The sequence below is a fragment of the Pelophylax lessonae genome, assembly GCF_965119305.1.
Source record: "Pelophylax lessonae genome assembly, chromosome: 4".
NCBI lineage: Eukaryota > Metazoa > Chordata > Amphibia > Anura > Ranidae > Pelophylax > Pelophylax lessonae.
In genome coordinates, this window is record NC_138771.1 from 261210361 (window position 1) to 261227611 (window position 17251).

Genomic DNA, 17251 nt, shown 5'->3' on the forward strand with positions numbered 1-17251 from the left:
GCTAAGAAACCCTGGGGTAAGTTCAAGGCCGGTCAGTCCGGTGCTGCAGACAAGTCCTCTTCAGCAGGAAGGGGCGCCCTCACCCGTCTTTGGGGTGGGGGACGTATGCGCTTCTTTCAGGAACCCTGGAACTTCCTTCATTTAGGACGAATGGGTTCGCAAACTGGTTTGTTTCGGCTACAAGGTCAAGTTCTGGTCCTGGCCAGTGGACAGGTTTTTTCAGTCAAATCTTTACCTGTCTCCGGAGCGTTTGAAGGAACTGCGGGAGGCTGTGCAAGATCTCCTGGCTCATGGGGTGATTGTGCCAGTTCCCCAACAGGAACCCTCTCAAGGTTTATATTCAAACCTGTTCACCATGCCCAGAAAGTAAGGCAAGGTGCCTCCAATCCTGGACCTCAAGGCTCTGAATCGCTTTGTGTGGGTGCAGAAATTCCGAATGGAGTCCATTCGGTCGGTGGTGGCATCTTTGAATCAGAGAAATTTTCTGGCTTCCATCCATCTCAAAGATGCATATCTCCACGTCCCCATATTCGAGGGACATCAGAGATTCCGCTGCTTCACGATGGCAGAGGAGCACTTTCAATTTGTGGCGTTACACTTTGGTCTTGCCTCGGCTCCAAGAGTTTTTACCAAGGTCCTAGACCCTGTGCTGGCCTTGTTGAGTCAACTAGGTATCTCCATTGTGGGGTAATTACACAATCTCCTGTTGCGAGCAGTTTCCCATTCAAATCTGCTGAAAAACATCTCCATCACAATTCGGACCCTTCAGGACTTCGGGTGGACGATCAATGTCGCCAAATCTGCCCTTACTCCATCTGTGCGAATCACCTATCTGGGGCTGATCCTCGACTCTGCTCTGGTGAGGTTCTTCCTTCCCTTGGACAAGCTTCAGAAGTTGCAAAGGGCGGTCCCAATTGCTGATGGAGGCCGATCAGTCGTCCTTGTGGGCTTGCATGAGGGCCCTGGGTCTGATGGTCTCGACCTTTTTGAAGCAGTCCTGTTTGCTCAGTCTCACACAACACAGCTGCAGAAAGAGTTTTTGTCACAATGGAACAAGGATCCTCAGTCAATTGGTCCAGAAGATTTGGTTGGGCCATCTCACAAAGTTGGCTCTCTTGTTGGATCCAGTCACCTGTCCTGCGCCATGGCAAGTCCTTCCTGCCGGTGTTTTGGACGGTGGTCACCACGGATGCCAGTCTATCAGGCTGGGGTGGAGTGCTGGGGAAGCTCTGTGCTCAGGGGACTTGGGCGTCGGAAGAGTCTTCCTTGCCGATCAATATTTTGGAGCTGAGAGCGATCAAGCTCTGCCTGCTTCACTGTACGAGTCGGCTACACGGCTCTCCGGTTCGGGTCCAGTCGGACAATGCCACGGCTGTGGCTTGCATCAATTATCAAGGGGGCACCAGGAGTGCCCTGGCGGCCAAGGAGGTGGCCAAGATTCTAGTATGGGCGGAACACAATGTTCCGGCTCTTTATGCAGTCCAGATCCCTGGTGTGGAGAATTGGCATGCGGATTACCTGAGTCGTCAGGTGTTGGATCAGGGGGAGTGGTCCCTGCATCCCAAGGTGTTTCATCTCCTGTGTGTCCGGTGGGGGACGCCGGATGTGCCTCTCGCCTCAACAGGAAAGTTTAGAGGTTTGTGGCCAGGTCTCGGGTTCCTCTGGCTGATGCCACAGATGCTCTCTGGTGGCTCCTTGGATTCAGTATCGCCTGATCTATGCCTTTCCTCCGCTCGTTCTCCTGCCAAGGTTTCTTCGCAGGGTGGCGATGGATGGCATTCCGGTCCTTCTGGTGGCACCAGACTGGCCTCGGCGGTCTTGGTACGCAGAGCTGGTAAAAATGGTCGTTGATTCTCCATGGCGTCTTCCTTTGCGGGAAGATCTACTATCTCAAGGACAGATCTTCCATCCTGCTTTATGGTCGCTGGCTTTAGCGGCTTGGCTGTTGAAAGCAAGGTGTTGAGGGAGAGAAGTGTCTCTGATTAGGTGATTCCTACCCTTTTGAAGGCCAGGAAGTCGACATCTAGGAAGATCAATCATCGTATGTGGTAATCGTACATTTCTTGGTGTGAATAGCTTCAGCTGCAACCTCGCTTGTTTTCTGTAGCTTTAGCCTTTTTACAAAAAGGGGTTGAGCAGCGCTTGGCATTGGGTGCTATCAACGGCCAGGTTTTGGCCTTGGCTATTTACTTCCAATGTCCGTTGGTTTGATTCGCTCCTTTCAGGCGGTGCATCATCTGGCCACCTCTGAGGAGATCCCGTTACCGCCGTGGGATCTTAATCTGGTTTTGTCTGTTCTTCAAAAGCCTCCTTTTGAGAATATTAGGCAGATTTTTCTGCTTTCTTTGTTGCAGAAGGTTGCCTTCCTAGTGGCTATTACTTCTGCCTGCAGAGTTTGAGTTGGCGGCATTGTCCTGTTGGTCACCTTATTTGGTGGTCCAGAGGGATAAAGTGGTTCTTCGACCTTATCCGTCTTTTCTTCCTAAGGTGGTTTAAGTTTTCCACCTGATTGAAGACATTGTGTTGCCTTCCTTATGTCCTAAGCCTAAACATCACAAGGAAGTTGCTTTGCACTCTCTGGATGTGGTTCGGGCGAAAAGGATTTATCTAACGGTTACTGAGTCCTTCAGGAGGTCAAGACTCTTTGTACTTCCACACAGTCCTCGCAATGGGTTTGGCTGCGTCTGCTGTGACCATTTCGTGATGGATCATGCAGACGGCTGTTCAGGCTTATTCGATCAAGGGTCAGGTTCCTCCTTTCCCTGTGAAGGCGAATTCTACTAGAGCGTTGAGTGCCTCTTTGGCTTTTTCGCCGTCAGGCCTCTGTTGTACAAGTTTGTAAGGCAGTGACTTGGTTGTCTGTGCACACCTTTACCAAATTTTACAAGGTGGATTTGTTGGAGAATGTTTGTACTTCTCTTCGGGGTCTTTTATCTGGGTGAGCTCCTGTTTGATTGAGCTCCATGTTGCCCAGTTGGCTAAGTTTAAACTTTTGGAGTTGACGTTACTCTCTGGTTGCGTTTTCCCACCCCTCATGCCTATACTGCTTTGGGACATCCCACTCAGCTCATAGAGATGAGGCTGTGTCTGTCGATGGACGATGGAGATAAGATTTTTTTGTAAGATCTTACCGTAAAATCTTTTTCTCTGATGTCTGTCGACAGATGCAGCACTCACTCCTTTGTTTGGGGTTGTTTTTTCACTGCTTTTAAACTAAACTGATGTGCTGGGTTGTCCAGTGGGGGTTTATGCTTGGAGGGACAGCCCCCTGGGCTTGTGTATTCAAATCTTCCTGCCTAGACTACTCCTAATGGGAGGAGCATAAACCCACTTAGCTCATGGAGATGAGGCTGCATCTGTCGACGGAAGTCGGAGAAAGATTTTACGGTAAGATCTTACAAAAATCTAATTTTACTTAATTCTCCACTCCTTTGCGCTGCTAGACCATTTTTTTTCCTCATGCATCTGCAGTCTAAGCTCCTAGGGGGGCACTGTCTGGCAGGAAGCAGAGGATCGAGTAAGTAAGAATGCTATTACTCTCCCCTGGAATAAATTAATGAGAAGTCAACCCTAGCAGTGCACTTTTAATTAAGTATAAGCATTTCAATCTTGACCAATTCAGACAAACTTAGCCAGAAAAAACACCTTTTGTGGTAGTCTAAATTAGTTCCTTGTTACTAAGGGCTTGATATCACCGCACCCAACTGCTTTTTCTTTGTGCAGCAAGAAAGTTAGTGGCCGTTAATGTGAACCTTTACTCCATGTTATGCTTTGAATGACTTGCCTAAGGATCCGGAACAAGATGTCTTGTATTCTCTTTTTGTATGAAAAGCATAATCTCGGCTACGTTCTATTTTTGTTTCCCTTTGTGACTGACTTCATGGTTAAGCCTTGTATTGGCCAGTCATTCCAAGAAAAATTTGATTCCTCCATCAATAATGAGTGTAGTCACATGCCAAAAATCCGACAGGCTGGTTGAACAGAAGTCGATCGATGATTGACTTCAGTACAACCAGCCTGCCCATACGTGGATCCAATATCTGTTTGTTCTTGCTGAACTGGCCAATATTCAATCCATCTGTGGCTGGCTTAAAGGTGTGGGATATATTGCAAAGTTGGGGGTAGGCACAGATGTGAACCTGTATTTTTATTTATTTTTTTAAAAGCCCTGTCCTAAGATCAGGCACAAAAAGATGTCTGCTTATTCATTTTATAAGCCAGAAAAGTGTGTTCTATTCCTTTTCATTTTTGGGGCTCCTGACTTTCTCTGATTTCATGGCTCCTGTAAACTTCCCTTTGTAAGTTGCCAATAAGGGCTTGGTTATTGGAAAAGGGTATGTGAATTGAAGGGTCTTGGTCACCCAACTAAAACACTCAATCATTATTCTCCTGCTGAAGTTTCTTCAAAAACTGATGCTTTAGAAAACAACGATCTGGTCCCTTGCTGCGTTCAGTGGTTCCTCCCAAGTCACTCTGTCTTCTGTGTGACAAATCCATAGCATGAAGTCATAAAACTAAGAAGTATAGACTATTTTCACAAAAGCATGACAACTAGTGTTGTCACTGGAGGATTTCTTTTTTTTTTTTTTTTGCTTTTTGATGTTAACCCAAAATATGGGATTTTCTTTCACTTTCAATGATAACGGTAAACAGGACAAATAGAGATAGTGAATCTCCTTAACAGGGACACAGACCGCAATAAAAGTCAGACAGGTGGTCTAATCCCTCTCCACTCTATCCAAAACTTAAAAAAAAAAAAAAAAAAAAAATAGGCTTTGCCTTTAGTTACACTTTAAGTCAGGACTTTCAACTCAAAAGCTAGACTTCCTCTTTCTATAGGCCTCCCAGCTATCTGCAAACCTTTATGGGACTCGTAATAATCTTTTGATTTTAGTTTGGATAATTAACATACAAATCTGTCCAACCTTCGCCTGGAGTATTTGGCCTCATTCTAGACACAGCAAGACCAAGCAAGTGCTTTTATACTAGCAAACTGTTCTCTCTCAGGTTTGGTCTTTGAGATCTCTCTGAGATTCTCCATGAGAGTTCTGGGGCTCATGGTGGCCTAATTTGAGGCTGTTCAATTTGCCAATTTCCAATCAAGGCCATTTCAAAATGACCCTTTATTGGCATGGAACCAACATGTACACTCTTGACCTGCCTGTTTTAAACAAGGAACTCCCCAGCCTGGTGGTTTTTCAACCTAGCCTCCGCTGGATCAAGGAGAATGGGCCCTTCAGCCTGACATCTTCAGCCGGATATGTCCGAGATGGGTAATCCCCAGATGTAAACATTCTGGCCTCTAGTTACTCAATTTGTGGCCAGGACTAAAGACCCTCTAGCACTGACATTGAATGCTCTGATAATTCCCTGGAGTTCAGGCCAATCTATGTCTGAAATTTGCCTTGACTACTTCACAAAATAGAGCATGACAAGAAACCAGTGATTCTCATTGCACCAAACTGGTCAAGAAGAACTTGGTACACAGATCTACTTGAACTTCTAGGAGGTGACACCAGGCCACTTCCATACAGGTCAGACTTGCTATCTCAAGGCACCCATTCCATACTGCTTCTTAGTTGCAGGCTTTAACCGCATAGCTTTTGAACCCCAAGTCTTGAGACTTACGAGTTCCTGAATATGTTGTTCTATATAAAGTAAATATATGTATATAGAACAACATATAGAATATGTTGTTCTATATCTTAAAGTAAGGAAAGATCTACTATTGTACCTGCTAATCCTTCTTTGCCTGATGTTAACACAGGCACTTCAAGCCCAGAGATTTTTCTGTGTTTTCCAACAATCGAGGCTTGACCAGACCTTGACCTTAAATTCTCTTAAGCATAATGTCCATTCTTTTTTCTAAAAACAAAAAAAAAAACCTCTGGGTTTATTTTCCTTGTAAATAATTTTTAGTCTTCGTGTTTCTTTGATTAAACTACCCTTACTGCACCCTATGCCTTTTGAGGACCCTTATTTGGTTTTCTCTGTCCAACAGAAACCATCCAATTGGGCAACCCCCCTAGATGATCTCCTACAAGGTAGCCTACTTGGTGGCAATCACGTCTGTTAGATGTGTCTCTGAAATAGACTAGTAAGAGTGCCAAAAACACATATCTGGACATAGTTATGGGGCATCATCATCCAAAAATGTATAGACCAAAATTTGTAATGTATGAGGAAAAAGGGACTTTTTTGCTCCCCTTAAGAGTAACTTCAGAACACCAATGATTTTGTATTTAAAAGTTTTTGTATTTTATGTGAATAAAATGTTTTTGTTTAAAAACTTTTAAATACAAAATCATTTTTGTTCTGAAGTTACTCTTTTAGGGGTACCAAGAAAGTCCCTTTTTCCTTGCACATTACAAATGTTAGTTTAGATGCGTCTGAGTTAGCAGCTCTCTAGTGAGAAGCCATTCCTCATTCTTTACAAGGGCAAAGTAGTTTAGTGCTCAAGACTCTCCTTTCTTCCTAAGGTGCTAGCAGCCTTCCACCTTAAAAAAAAAAAGATATTAGCTTTTTTTTTCTTTTTGTACTGTTTTAGCAGTTTCACATTTTTAACAAATTTAAACCTTTTGCACTTTGCAAGTTATTTTAACCAGTCTTCTAATGTTTTTAGGCTAATAAGATCTTTAAACCAAACCCGGGATCGGACAGCCCCAGAAAGCAGTCTGCAGAGGGTATTGCACTTGAGAAGAAACGACTGCAAGAATTGGAAAAAGAATATGCTCTCAAAATTCAAAAACTAAAAGAAATGCAAGCTAGAAAAATTAAAGAACAGACTGTTCACTATCCACCTGTGATTGAAGAGCAGCCAGAGTTTGTACTACCACAACCATCCCTCCTTGACCTCTCCCAGGACAAAATAACCCTTGACGCAGAGGAAAATGAGCCAGAAGATGAAGATTTATCTACCTCTGTTAAAGAAAGACGAAGATCATTCCGTGATATAAACTCTTTTACCAAACCTAACTTAAAGCACACGGAGCTTACGCCTTATAAGGACAGTAATGCTAAGCCTTCCAAGACTTCTACAGAGGGACCAGAACTATTTATGGGTTTAAATATTGATGAACTTAGAAGTCTTAATTCCTCCAGCTTTGACCTGTTATCAGAGCTTCTTTCAAAGGGAGATTCACTACTAGTATCACAGGACAAACTATCTTCAGGAAAAGTGAGTTTTGTGCTTTCTTCTAGGTCCAGATTGTGCACGTGATCACACCTTTTTTCTACATTTAGATTAATTTGCACTTGTACTCTATTTTAAAGCTTTTAATAGTAAAAATTCTGCCCGTGTACTGACACATTGAGCTTCCTGCTATCTTCTAGATTAGCTAGAAAATGAAATTGTTACAGGGAGCTGACTTTATGGCTAAACTCTTGAGTCTTTTTAATATTTTATGAGTGCCTTTACTAGCTATAGAGGAGAGGTAGTTAGCAGGATATAGGGCCCATTTACACAATCATGTTCTGTTGCATTACATTAACACACATTTATTAACCACTTGCCAAATGCCCTATAGCAGGATCATGTGTGTCAAATATCACTCAGTGCAATTTAAAAACCCATGTCTATGAAGTGTATAGTGCATAAATATCTGGCTGCCAACACTATGTGTAAATCACTTCAAATAAACATAATGAATAAATATCATATAGTGCTGCACGAAAAAAAACCGGCAAAAAGTGCTAAAAATTCAACAATAATCGCATCAAAAATTAATTCAAATATGAATAAATAGTCCATATAAGTGCCAAAAAGTGAGGTGCTAGCAATAAAAATTATTAAATATTACAATGTGCAAAAAATAGTCCATAAAATCTGTGGGTGATAGTTCATCCATAAAGTGCTCTGTGCTTCTCCACCACCCCTATGGATGAGCCTCTCCCCTTACTATCTGACCCGTTTCACCAGTAGGTCAGATAAAGCTGTTCCCCATGTGGGGATATATCCATTTAGGTGTAGTTCTCAGGTTTAAATCCTTCAGATCCCTCACAAAGGAAAACGATCCATATATAAGGCAGAAAGGAAGAAATCTAGTGTGCTCTGTCATTTAGGAATCACCATGCAGTTTATTAAAAGCAATGTAAACTCTTACAAAATAGGCACAAGCAGCTGTGTGGGCTTTACATACATAAAATGGTCACAGTTTGAAAAAAATGAACAGGCTCTGCCCCCTATACGCATTAAGTCGGTTTTGACTTCTACAGTAGGGTTGGAGCCTAGGGCGAACCATGAGTGAATATAAAGGCCGCATAACCCGAAGTCTCCTCCCACCTGTCAGTTCCTAAGAGGGAATCAGCTGAAGCAGTTGAAGGCCAGACAAATCCGTCCACTGACGTTTCCCCGAGGTGGTTCAGAGAAAGCTGAAGCAGGAAGTGCCTGCCTGCCTCATATTACGTAAGGCTGAAGAGACACAGCATGCACCGCTGTGACTACCACAGCTGATCGGCATCACTTCCTCTCTCTGAATATTGGATGTCCTTTTAAACGGCCACGAATGAAAATAAAATATACCATATATTAAGAAAATTTCAATCTCTCAATGAAACGGAGCCTGTCAGTCCCAATACTTCTCAAACTGTAGCCATTTGTCTTGAATTCAATAATAAATGCATATAAATATATAAAAATGCCATCAGATATTTAAAAATAAAATCCGTAAAACCTCTCTAAACCAACTCAACCTCATCCTGCAATCCAACCTATTACTATTTAATCCAATTCATGGTATTTCTTATTTTTATTGCTAGCACCTTTCCGCTTTTTTGCAGTTTGTGGAATATTTCTTTACATTATTTATTAATATTTGATGTGTTTTAATATTTGATGCGATTGTTGGGAATTATTAGCACTTTTTGCATTTTTTTTCTGGTGTAGCACTATTGGATATATATTAATACACACACACACACACACACACACACACACACACACACACACACACACACTATATAATCCTGCACTTAAGGTAGCAAGCAAGAGTGCCCGCGGCTGGTGGCTCACTCCCACTGTTTCTACACTGGTTTTTAACAGCTGTCTGCCATCACCTGCTGATCGTATGGTAAACGGGAGTCTGCCTATGAAAGCAAGGCAGATCGCCATTCTGTCAGTACAGAAAGCATGGATCCTGTGTGCCTCCAAAGCGGGGGTACTGATCCATGCCTTCCACTAGTAAAAGCACCTCCCACACTACACTAAAACACAGGCTAGGCACACAGTTACTGTTTGATTGCCCCTGATGGTAACCCGCCTCCCAGCCAGTGTCAGTACAGTGACAGTGCATATTTTTTGCACTGATGACTGTATTGTGAGTGGTTCCCAAGGAAAGTTTCAAAAGTGTCAGTGTCAGATTTTGTCCACCGCAAAATCGCAGGCCATCCAGAGAGGCTAAATCTAGATCTTTGAGTTTGTTCAAACCTTAATACCATAAATAACATATTAGAATTTTTCTACTCCAGGAGTATATAAGAAGTTTGGAAATTCTAGAGAAATGCTTAAATAATGCATTACAATTTAACTAAACACATTCGATTTTAGTCGCCTAAAATGTACTGCAGATTTTAAATACAACTAAAACGAAAACAATTGCAGATGACTAAAATGGCAATTGCTCCTGGGCCCCAACAAAAATTTGCAGGCCCCTATTGAGGGGCTCGGGAAGGCGACTACAACCCCCACCCCCCCCCGTTTTTTTTTCGTGGTCCAGTAGGTAGTCAATGCGTGGGCGCTTGGTCAGCATTCCCTTTGCGGGATTGCAGTCGGCGGCCCTCCCCTGATGTGTTTTCTGGGTGAGCTTAGTTTATAGTGCCCCCGCCTCACCTGTCACACGAGATCCTGAATCTGTTTCAGCTGCTGTGGACGCGAGTCACCCTACTGCGTCCATGCACAGAGTGCTCAGATAGTGAGAATGAGTCATCTGCTCCTCTAGTGTGCTGGTGGATGCACTGATTGTGTCAGTGCGTGAAACTTTTAAAATGGAGGATGCGCTGCGTCAGAGGCGTCGGTCCCTTTTGGCACCCACAGGCCCTCCAAAGCGGCCAGGGTGTTACCCTTTTCAGCTTACTTTAATAACATTGTCATAAAACAGTGGGGTTGTCCAAAACGCACTCTTGTGGTCCCTAAGTGTTTTGCTGTGCGGTATTTTTGAGGATTCCCTGCTTAAAAAGTGGACGGTCCCACCTGTAGTGGACTCACAGAATTCCAGGTTAAATAAAGCTACCTTAATTTCGGTTTAGGAGTCCCTGGCCTTTAAATATCCAGCTGATAGGAGGGCGGAGGCTCTGGCCCTCAATATGTTCACTGTGGCAGGTTCGGCACTTAGGCCAGTATTTTACTATTGCCCTGGTGTCGCAAATTCTGACCGAGTAGGCTAAACTTTTACCCCGGGACCTGGAGGGGAAGCAACTTCCCCCTGTCTTTGCAGAGCTGGCAAATCAGTTGGTCCAGGGGCTACAGTTTATCTGTGATGCCTCTTTGGATTTGGCTCCTTTGATTCTAGGCTGTTTATATCTGCAGTGGTCCTGCGGTGTATTATCTGGCTGAAATGCTGGTCTGAGGACCAGACTTGTAAAAAGGCCTTATCTGATCTTCCACTTGTAGGGGATCGCCTATTTGGGGCTTCCTTGGATGACTTCATTAAGGGTCTCATGGGGGGGGGGGGGGGGGGAGAGAGAGTACTCTTCTTCCACAGGCTACCAAGGGCAAGGAACTCTGTCGTAGATGTGGGCCATTCGTCTCGGCTCATAAGAGGTCTTTTTGTCCCTCAGGGTCTCAAGACAAGGGATCAAAGCCCTTCAGGGCCTCCACTGGAGGTTCCAAGAGGACCTAGTCTAGCAAGCCATGAGCGGGCTCTTCCAAACCTACAGACAAGGCTTCCTCTGCATGAAGGGTCACCCTCACCCTTGTCTAGGGTGGGGGGGACACCTTCGCTGGTTTCCAGATCCGAGGACCTCCCTGGTACAGGACAAGTGGGTCCATGAGGTAATTCGGTCTGACTACAAGATCAAGTTTGTCTTATCCCCTGGAAAGGTTCTTACCTACTGGGTGATTGTTCCGGTTCTGACTTCGGAACGTTTTCTGGGGTTTTACTCAAACCTCTTTACAGTTTCCAGGAAGGAAGGGCAAGGTATGTCCAATTCTGCAGCTTAAGGCGCTACACTGCTTTGTACGGGTACAGACGTTCCGAATTAAATCTATTCGCATGGTAGTGGTTTCCCTACATCAAGGGGATTTTCTCACTTCAATCGACCTCAAGGACGCCTGCCTTCACATTCCAATATGTGCCAGTCACCAGCCCTTCCTCTGCTTTACCGTGGGCAAGGAGCATTATCAGTCTGTGGCATTACCCTTTGGTCTCGCCTCCGCTCCTCAGGTCTGAACAGAAGTGTTGGCCCCGGTGCTAGCCTTTTTGCATCAGCGGGGGATCACGGTACTGGGGTACCTGGTCGATCATCTTCTGCGAGCGTAGCCTCAGACTGCTCTGATGGATAACTTGTAGAACTCTGAGGGAGTTTGGTTGGATTCTGAACCTTCAGAAATCTGCTCTGGTTCGGTCCACATTTCTGAACTATTTGGGTCTCACTGTCTGGACTCGGCCTCAGCCAGAGTGTTTCTTCCTCCTGGAAAAATTCTGTACATTGCAGGAGGCAATTTAGCTTCTGTTGTCCAGCAGACGGTCATCCCTCTGAGCTTGCAATCGGGTGCTGGGCCTCATGGTGTCTACCTTCGAGGCGGGTCCATTTGCACAGTTCCACAAAAAATCTCTCTTTCAAAAAAAAGAGATTCTTGTGAAACTGGACAAGAATCCACGGTCTCTTAAGGTGCCTTCATTCTCCGGCACTTTGACAGGGAAAATCCTTTCTCCCCCTGTACTGGACAGTTGTCACCACGGATGCCAGCCTGTCCGGGTGGAGAGGTGTCCTCGGCACAGATTGTGCTCAGGGTGTCTGGACTCTGGAAGAGTCCAGACTGCCGATTTAATGTACTGGAACTCCGAGCGATCAGACTTTGTCTGTATCATTGGGTGTCCAGTACAAATTCAACCAGACAATGCCACGGCTGTGGTCTGTCAATCACCAAAGGGGCACAAGAATTGTCCTGGGGGCTCTGTAAGTAGCCGGCATTCTAAGGTGTGCAGACCGATTAGTTCCAGCCCTCTCTGCTGTACACATTTCAAGGAAGGTACAGAGGTTTGTGGCATGGTTTTGGGATCCTCTGGCTGACTCCACAGATGCATTCTAGTGGCTCCAGACTGGCCTCGCCAGTCTTGGTACGCCGATCTGGTATGGCTGGTTGCCGATGCTCCTTGGAGATCTCCGCTCAGGAAAGATCTGCTGTCCCAAGGGCCAATCTTCCATCCTGCCTTAGAGTTGCTGGTATTAATGGTTTGGCTGTTGAAAGCCAGGCGCTAAAGGATAGAGGTTTGTCTAAATCGTGGATTCCTATGCTGTTAAAGGCTAGAAATTCTACCTCCTAGGAAGGTCTACCATCGTACTTGGAAGATGTACATTGCGTGGTGTGAGTCTCTTGAAGTTCCCCCATTTCCTCGAACCAGGGTTTGAAGAGCGCCTGGCCTTTGGTACCATTTTTAAGGGGCAGGTTTCAGCTTTGGTGGTTTTCTTTCAACATCAATTGGCCACATATTCCTTGGTGCGTACCTTTATCCAGGGAGTTCGACACTTGGCTCCTCCAGTGCGGTCTCCATTGCAGCAGTGGGACCTCAATTTGGTTGTCTGTTCTCCAGAAACCTCCCTTCGAAAATATTAGGGAGGTTTCCCTGCTTACGTTGTCCCAGAAGGTGGCCTTTTTGGTGGCTATTGCTGCTGCATACAGGGTGTCAGAGCTGGCGACGTTGTCTTGTCGTTCAGAGATAAGGTGGTTCTTCGTCCCTATCCGTCGTCCATTCCAAAGGTCCTCTTTGTTTTCCATTTGAATGAAGACATTGTGTTGTCTTTCCTATGTCCCAGGCCAAAACATTTCCCTGCATTCCCTGGCTGTCGTTTGGGTAATCAGGATGTACCTGGCAGCTACGGAGTCTTTTAGGAAGTCAGACTCACTGTTTGTACTCAGGGATGGACCTCAGATAGGGTTGGTCGCTTCTGCTGCAACCATTTCCAGATTGATCAGACAGACGGTGATTCAGGTCTATTCCATTAGTCAGGTTCCTCCTTTCCCTGTTTGGGCACACTCTACTCGGGCACTTAGTTTTGCACACTTTCACAAAGTTTTATAGGTGAATGTGTTGGCATCTGCAGATGCTTCTTTTGGCCGCAAGGTTTTGCAGGCTGCTGTTTAGAGGAACTGATCCTCTTTGAGGGTGTATTTTTTTCTCTGGTCATTGACCGCACCCACCACTCTGTGTATTTTTTTTTTTTTTTTTGACACTGCATGTAACAAAACTGAGTGCCTATAGCTGAGTGGGAGTAAACCCCCTGGAACGGCCCCATAGGCGTAGTTAAGCTTTTTCCTGCCTAGTGTTCTACTGCTGTAGGGGCAGTATTATCGAGTGGTCAAGAAGACAAGGAACTGTCTGTCAATGAACATCATAGGAAATGGATTTTATGGTAAGTCAAAAATCGAATTTTTCTGACCCCTAAAAAAAAAAAAAAAAAAAAGTGCATTTTCTGCTGTCTCTTATGCAGAGTAATTTGCATTTAAGACTACAGGTTTGACTTGAAGTTATGATACCTGCTTGTATTACTGTCACTTTGCAACCCCCCCCACCACACACAAATCCTGTTCTCTCCTTACCAGCACTCCCTTGCCTCTTCCTCCTTCTGTGCCTTCTGTAGCCTCTCAAACACTGTCACTTAATTGCCTTAAGCTTAGTGAAGCAGCAGAGGCTGTAGTGTGATGAATGTCAATTGTGGGGTCTAATCTCAATTGGGAAAGAACCTGCGACTTTAGAACAGGAAATTGCAGGAACTGTTTTGGGCAATATTTCTTGCATAGATTAATTCCCCCTTTGCTGCTCAAAATGATTGTTTTTTTCAGCCTTAAACATGCCCCTGATCACTTACAATGTGTGAATGAGTTTTTATGAGTCTAAAGAAACCTGTAAAGGAGTCCCCCCCCCCCCCCCCCCCCCCCATCAAATATGAGGTAGCCCGATTTTTTGCACTACAATATTTTCTTGATTCTCTTAGTATCTTTCATGATACCTTTTGTGTAACTGTTGTGCCTTTTAGGTAACTTATTGTAGTTTTATACTAAATCTTCCAGTTATTTAAATAGCAAAATCCCTAGAATTTAAAGTATGGGTACCTTTTTTTTGTTTTTCATTTGGAATGACCCATGATGTAATAAGGGTGACAGATAATTTACCCTGAGCTAAATCTTTATATACAGGTTTGTGCTTTTTTCCAGGTGATGCCTGTGGATATGGATTTGATTGCCACTCAGACAAAACAGACAGAAGTAAAACCTGTCCCTTTTGGGGCATATCAGAGCCCACTTCTTGCGTTTAAGTCCTATAGGTAAGAAAACACACACACGCACTTTGTAGGTTAAATTACGAATGTAGAAAATACGCAACTTTACTATTGAAAGATGTTAACGTGCTATCTTAAAGTAAACCTGTCATGTAGGAATTGTGGCTAGTTCCTTGAACGTCATGCTGATGCATTGATTTACTGACCAAGAGGAGCAGGTAGGTGCAATTGAAGTTAGAACCAGTGGTTTGCGTTCTTGGTTAGCAACTCAATGTTTTAAGCATGACAGGAGGGCAAGTAGCATTGTCAGGGTGACAGGCTAGCATTGGCAGCCACATAGATTCATGAGAGGTTTGCTTTAAATTTAAAAAAAATAATAAAGAAAAGTAGTCTGTCAGTAATAACCTAGCATTTATAATATAGTAACCTAGAACTCAAGACTCTTCATTTGTGATTTTTTTTTTTTTTTTTTCATATATATATTTTTTTTTTTTATGTAACTGTCTCACTGGGGATATTTCCCTTCAATTCCTGTCCCATAGCCACAACAGTCGGTGAAGGAATTTCTTCTGCGAGAACCCTGGTTGTCACCAGAATTTAGTGTCACCATTGAAAGATTTCCCAAATATTGCAGTTCTGGTGACAACTCAAAATTTGTGATTTTTTTTTTTTTCTTTTACCTGGTGATAATGGTAAATAGGACAAATAGAGTAACTGTAATGGGGCAGAAGCAGCAGTAAAAACCTGACAGAGGTCTTAATTCCTCTCCAGTCAATCCACACAAAAAATTGCCTTTTAATTGTGCAAAAAAGTTGATGTCCATGTTTAATGTCTGAAGTTTCTCTAAGCACTGTATGTACTGCATGTAACTTTAGCCACATGCAGTACACAGTGCTGGGTTCAGGCTCTAAGACAAACTTCCCATCTAAAAGCACCACAGTCTCTCTTGTGTGAATGAATACAAAGCTTCCTCTAAATGGCTGAGTGGAAGGGGCGGGCTGATGTCACATTCTTGGATTGGGGCAATCGGAGGAAGCTTTGCATTATTTCACAGAATACAAAGCTGCTTATGAATAGTTGAGAGATTGTTTTGTTCAGAGTGTGAGATGGGAAGTCTGTCTCACAGTTGGAACCCAGCACTGTGTACTGTATGTAGCAGAAGTTAAATTCAGTACATACAGTGCTTAGAGACACTGCAGCACTTAGTGAAGCAAGTAGTTTGGACCAGCTTGATCCATATGAAAGAAAGTGTTATAAACTGCGCTAACTAGACCTAGACCAAGCTGCTAGCACAAGAAACCGACAAATGGGTTAACAAGTAACAAGAAAAAAAGATAAGTGCAGCGCTAAAGTGATGAATGAATAAATAAGTCCATATTTAACAGAGTTAACTAAAAATAGTGAATAAAGTATGAATAAATTAATTGAAAGAAAGTCCCATGTGAAAAGTGCAGCAAACAATCCAAACTGATATGCATGGTTACAGTGCTCGCCAGATCCCAACACCGTCAGAGGATAGATAGATAGTTATGCGCTCACCAGAGACTGTGGACCCAAAATACCATACGGCAAACTGGTCAGATAATGCTCATAGAATAGGTCCGGAATATCCCTAATACTCGTAGTAACCTCGGATCTTCCAATGGATGGTCATAAGGTGGAAATGAGGGAGAAGGAAATTCTCAACCAGCTGATGACATAGGAGATAAACCAGAGGAAGCAAACATAGTGTAAATGCACTAAAGCAATTTATTAAAAAGGAGGTACACTTGCAGACATCCAGAGGTACAAGCATGTAAATAAGTAAGCAAATCAGGCGGTCCTTGGTGTATTCATGACGCGTTTCATTAGAGATAACTTTCTCAAAGGATATTGCCAGCCTTGCAACATGAAAATGCACATATATAATATATGGTATATGGTAGATGTAATTTAAACCGTATCTCACCTGTGTAAACGCTGCCTTACACCGCTGCGCCTGTTGTCCCCTGCGGACTTGTTACCCCGCATCTGCCCATATCCTCCCCTCCTGCTATAGCAGTGATGGTGCATCTGTGCTGGGCCTTTTAGTGCCACCAGCGCGGTGGAGGTGTCCATAGCAGTGTTAAACACTTTTTTTTTTTGTGGGTTCCCCTGTTCCCTAGTGTAGTCGCTAAAGCAAATTTACCCTCCTTGATCCCCTCTTAGAGGCTGCTAAGAGGACCCTCTGGGTCCCAACAATCACTGACTGCACTAAGGGTAGTCCTGGAGTCTTTAGTGTCTAAGGTGGATTTGGTCCTGGGCAAACGGGCTAGCAAGAAGCGTCCCCCCCCCCCCCCCCACCTTCACCTGCCTCATCTGTCTTATCCGATCCCAAATCTGATTCGGCCGCCGCGGATGCAAGTTATCCTTCTGGGGCTGCATCCACGCACCCTGCTTGCTCAGATAGTGAGGATGATTCCTCAGCTCCTCCAGCCGCTCATGAAAAGGCGCTGGTGGATGCACTGATTGTGTCAGTGCGTGAAACTTTAAAGATGATGGAGGATGCAGCTGATGTGCCCGGGGCACTGGTCCCTTTGACACCCACAGTACCTCTAAGGCGGCGAAGGTGTTCCCCTTTCCCACATACTTTGACCATATTGTCACAAAACAGTTGGGCTGTCCAAAACTCACTTTTGCGATCCCTAAGTGTTTTGTGTTGCAGCATCCTTATGAGGATTCCCTGCTAAAAAAGTGGACAGTTTCACCTGCAGTGGACTCACTGGTTTCCAGGTTTAATAAAGCAACCTTAATTCCAATGGCGGAGTCCCCAGCCTTTAAGGATCCGGCTGATAGA

At 44.2% G+C, this 17251-nt stretch overlaps 1 protein-coding gene across 2 annotated transcripts in view; it reads left to right on the forward strand.

Moving 5' to 3' along the window:
* The window catches only part of ZFC3H1 (zinc finger C3H1-type containing), a 198484-nt gene that overhangs the window by 97175 nt on the left and 84058 nt on the right, over nucleotides 1-17251 (forward strand). For both annotated transcript variants that reach the window (XM_082253106.1, XM_082253107.1), the window contains exons 15-16: nucleotides 6623-7177; nucleotides 14372-14481. In XM_082253106.1, the coding sequence (XP_082109232.1) occupies nucleotides 6623-7177; nucleotides 14372-14481 (665 nt within the window). The remainder of the gene's footprint in view (nucleotides 1-6622; nucleotides 7178-14371; nucleotides 14482-17251) is intronic.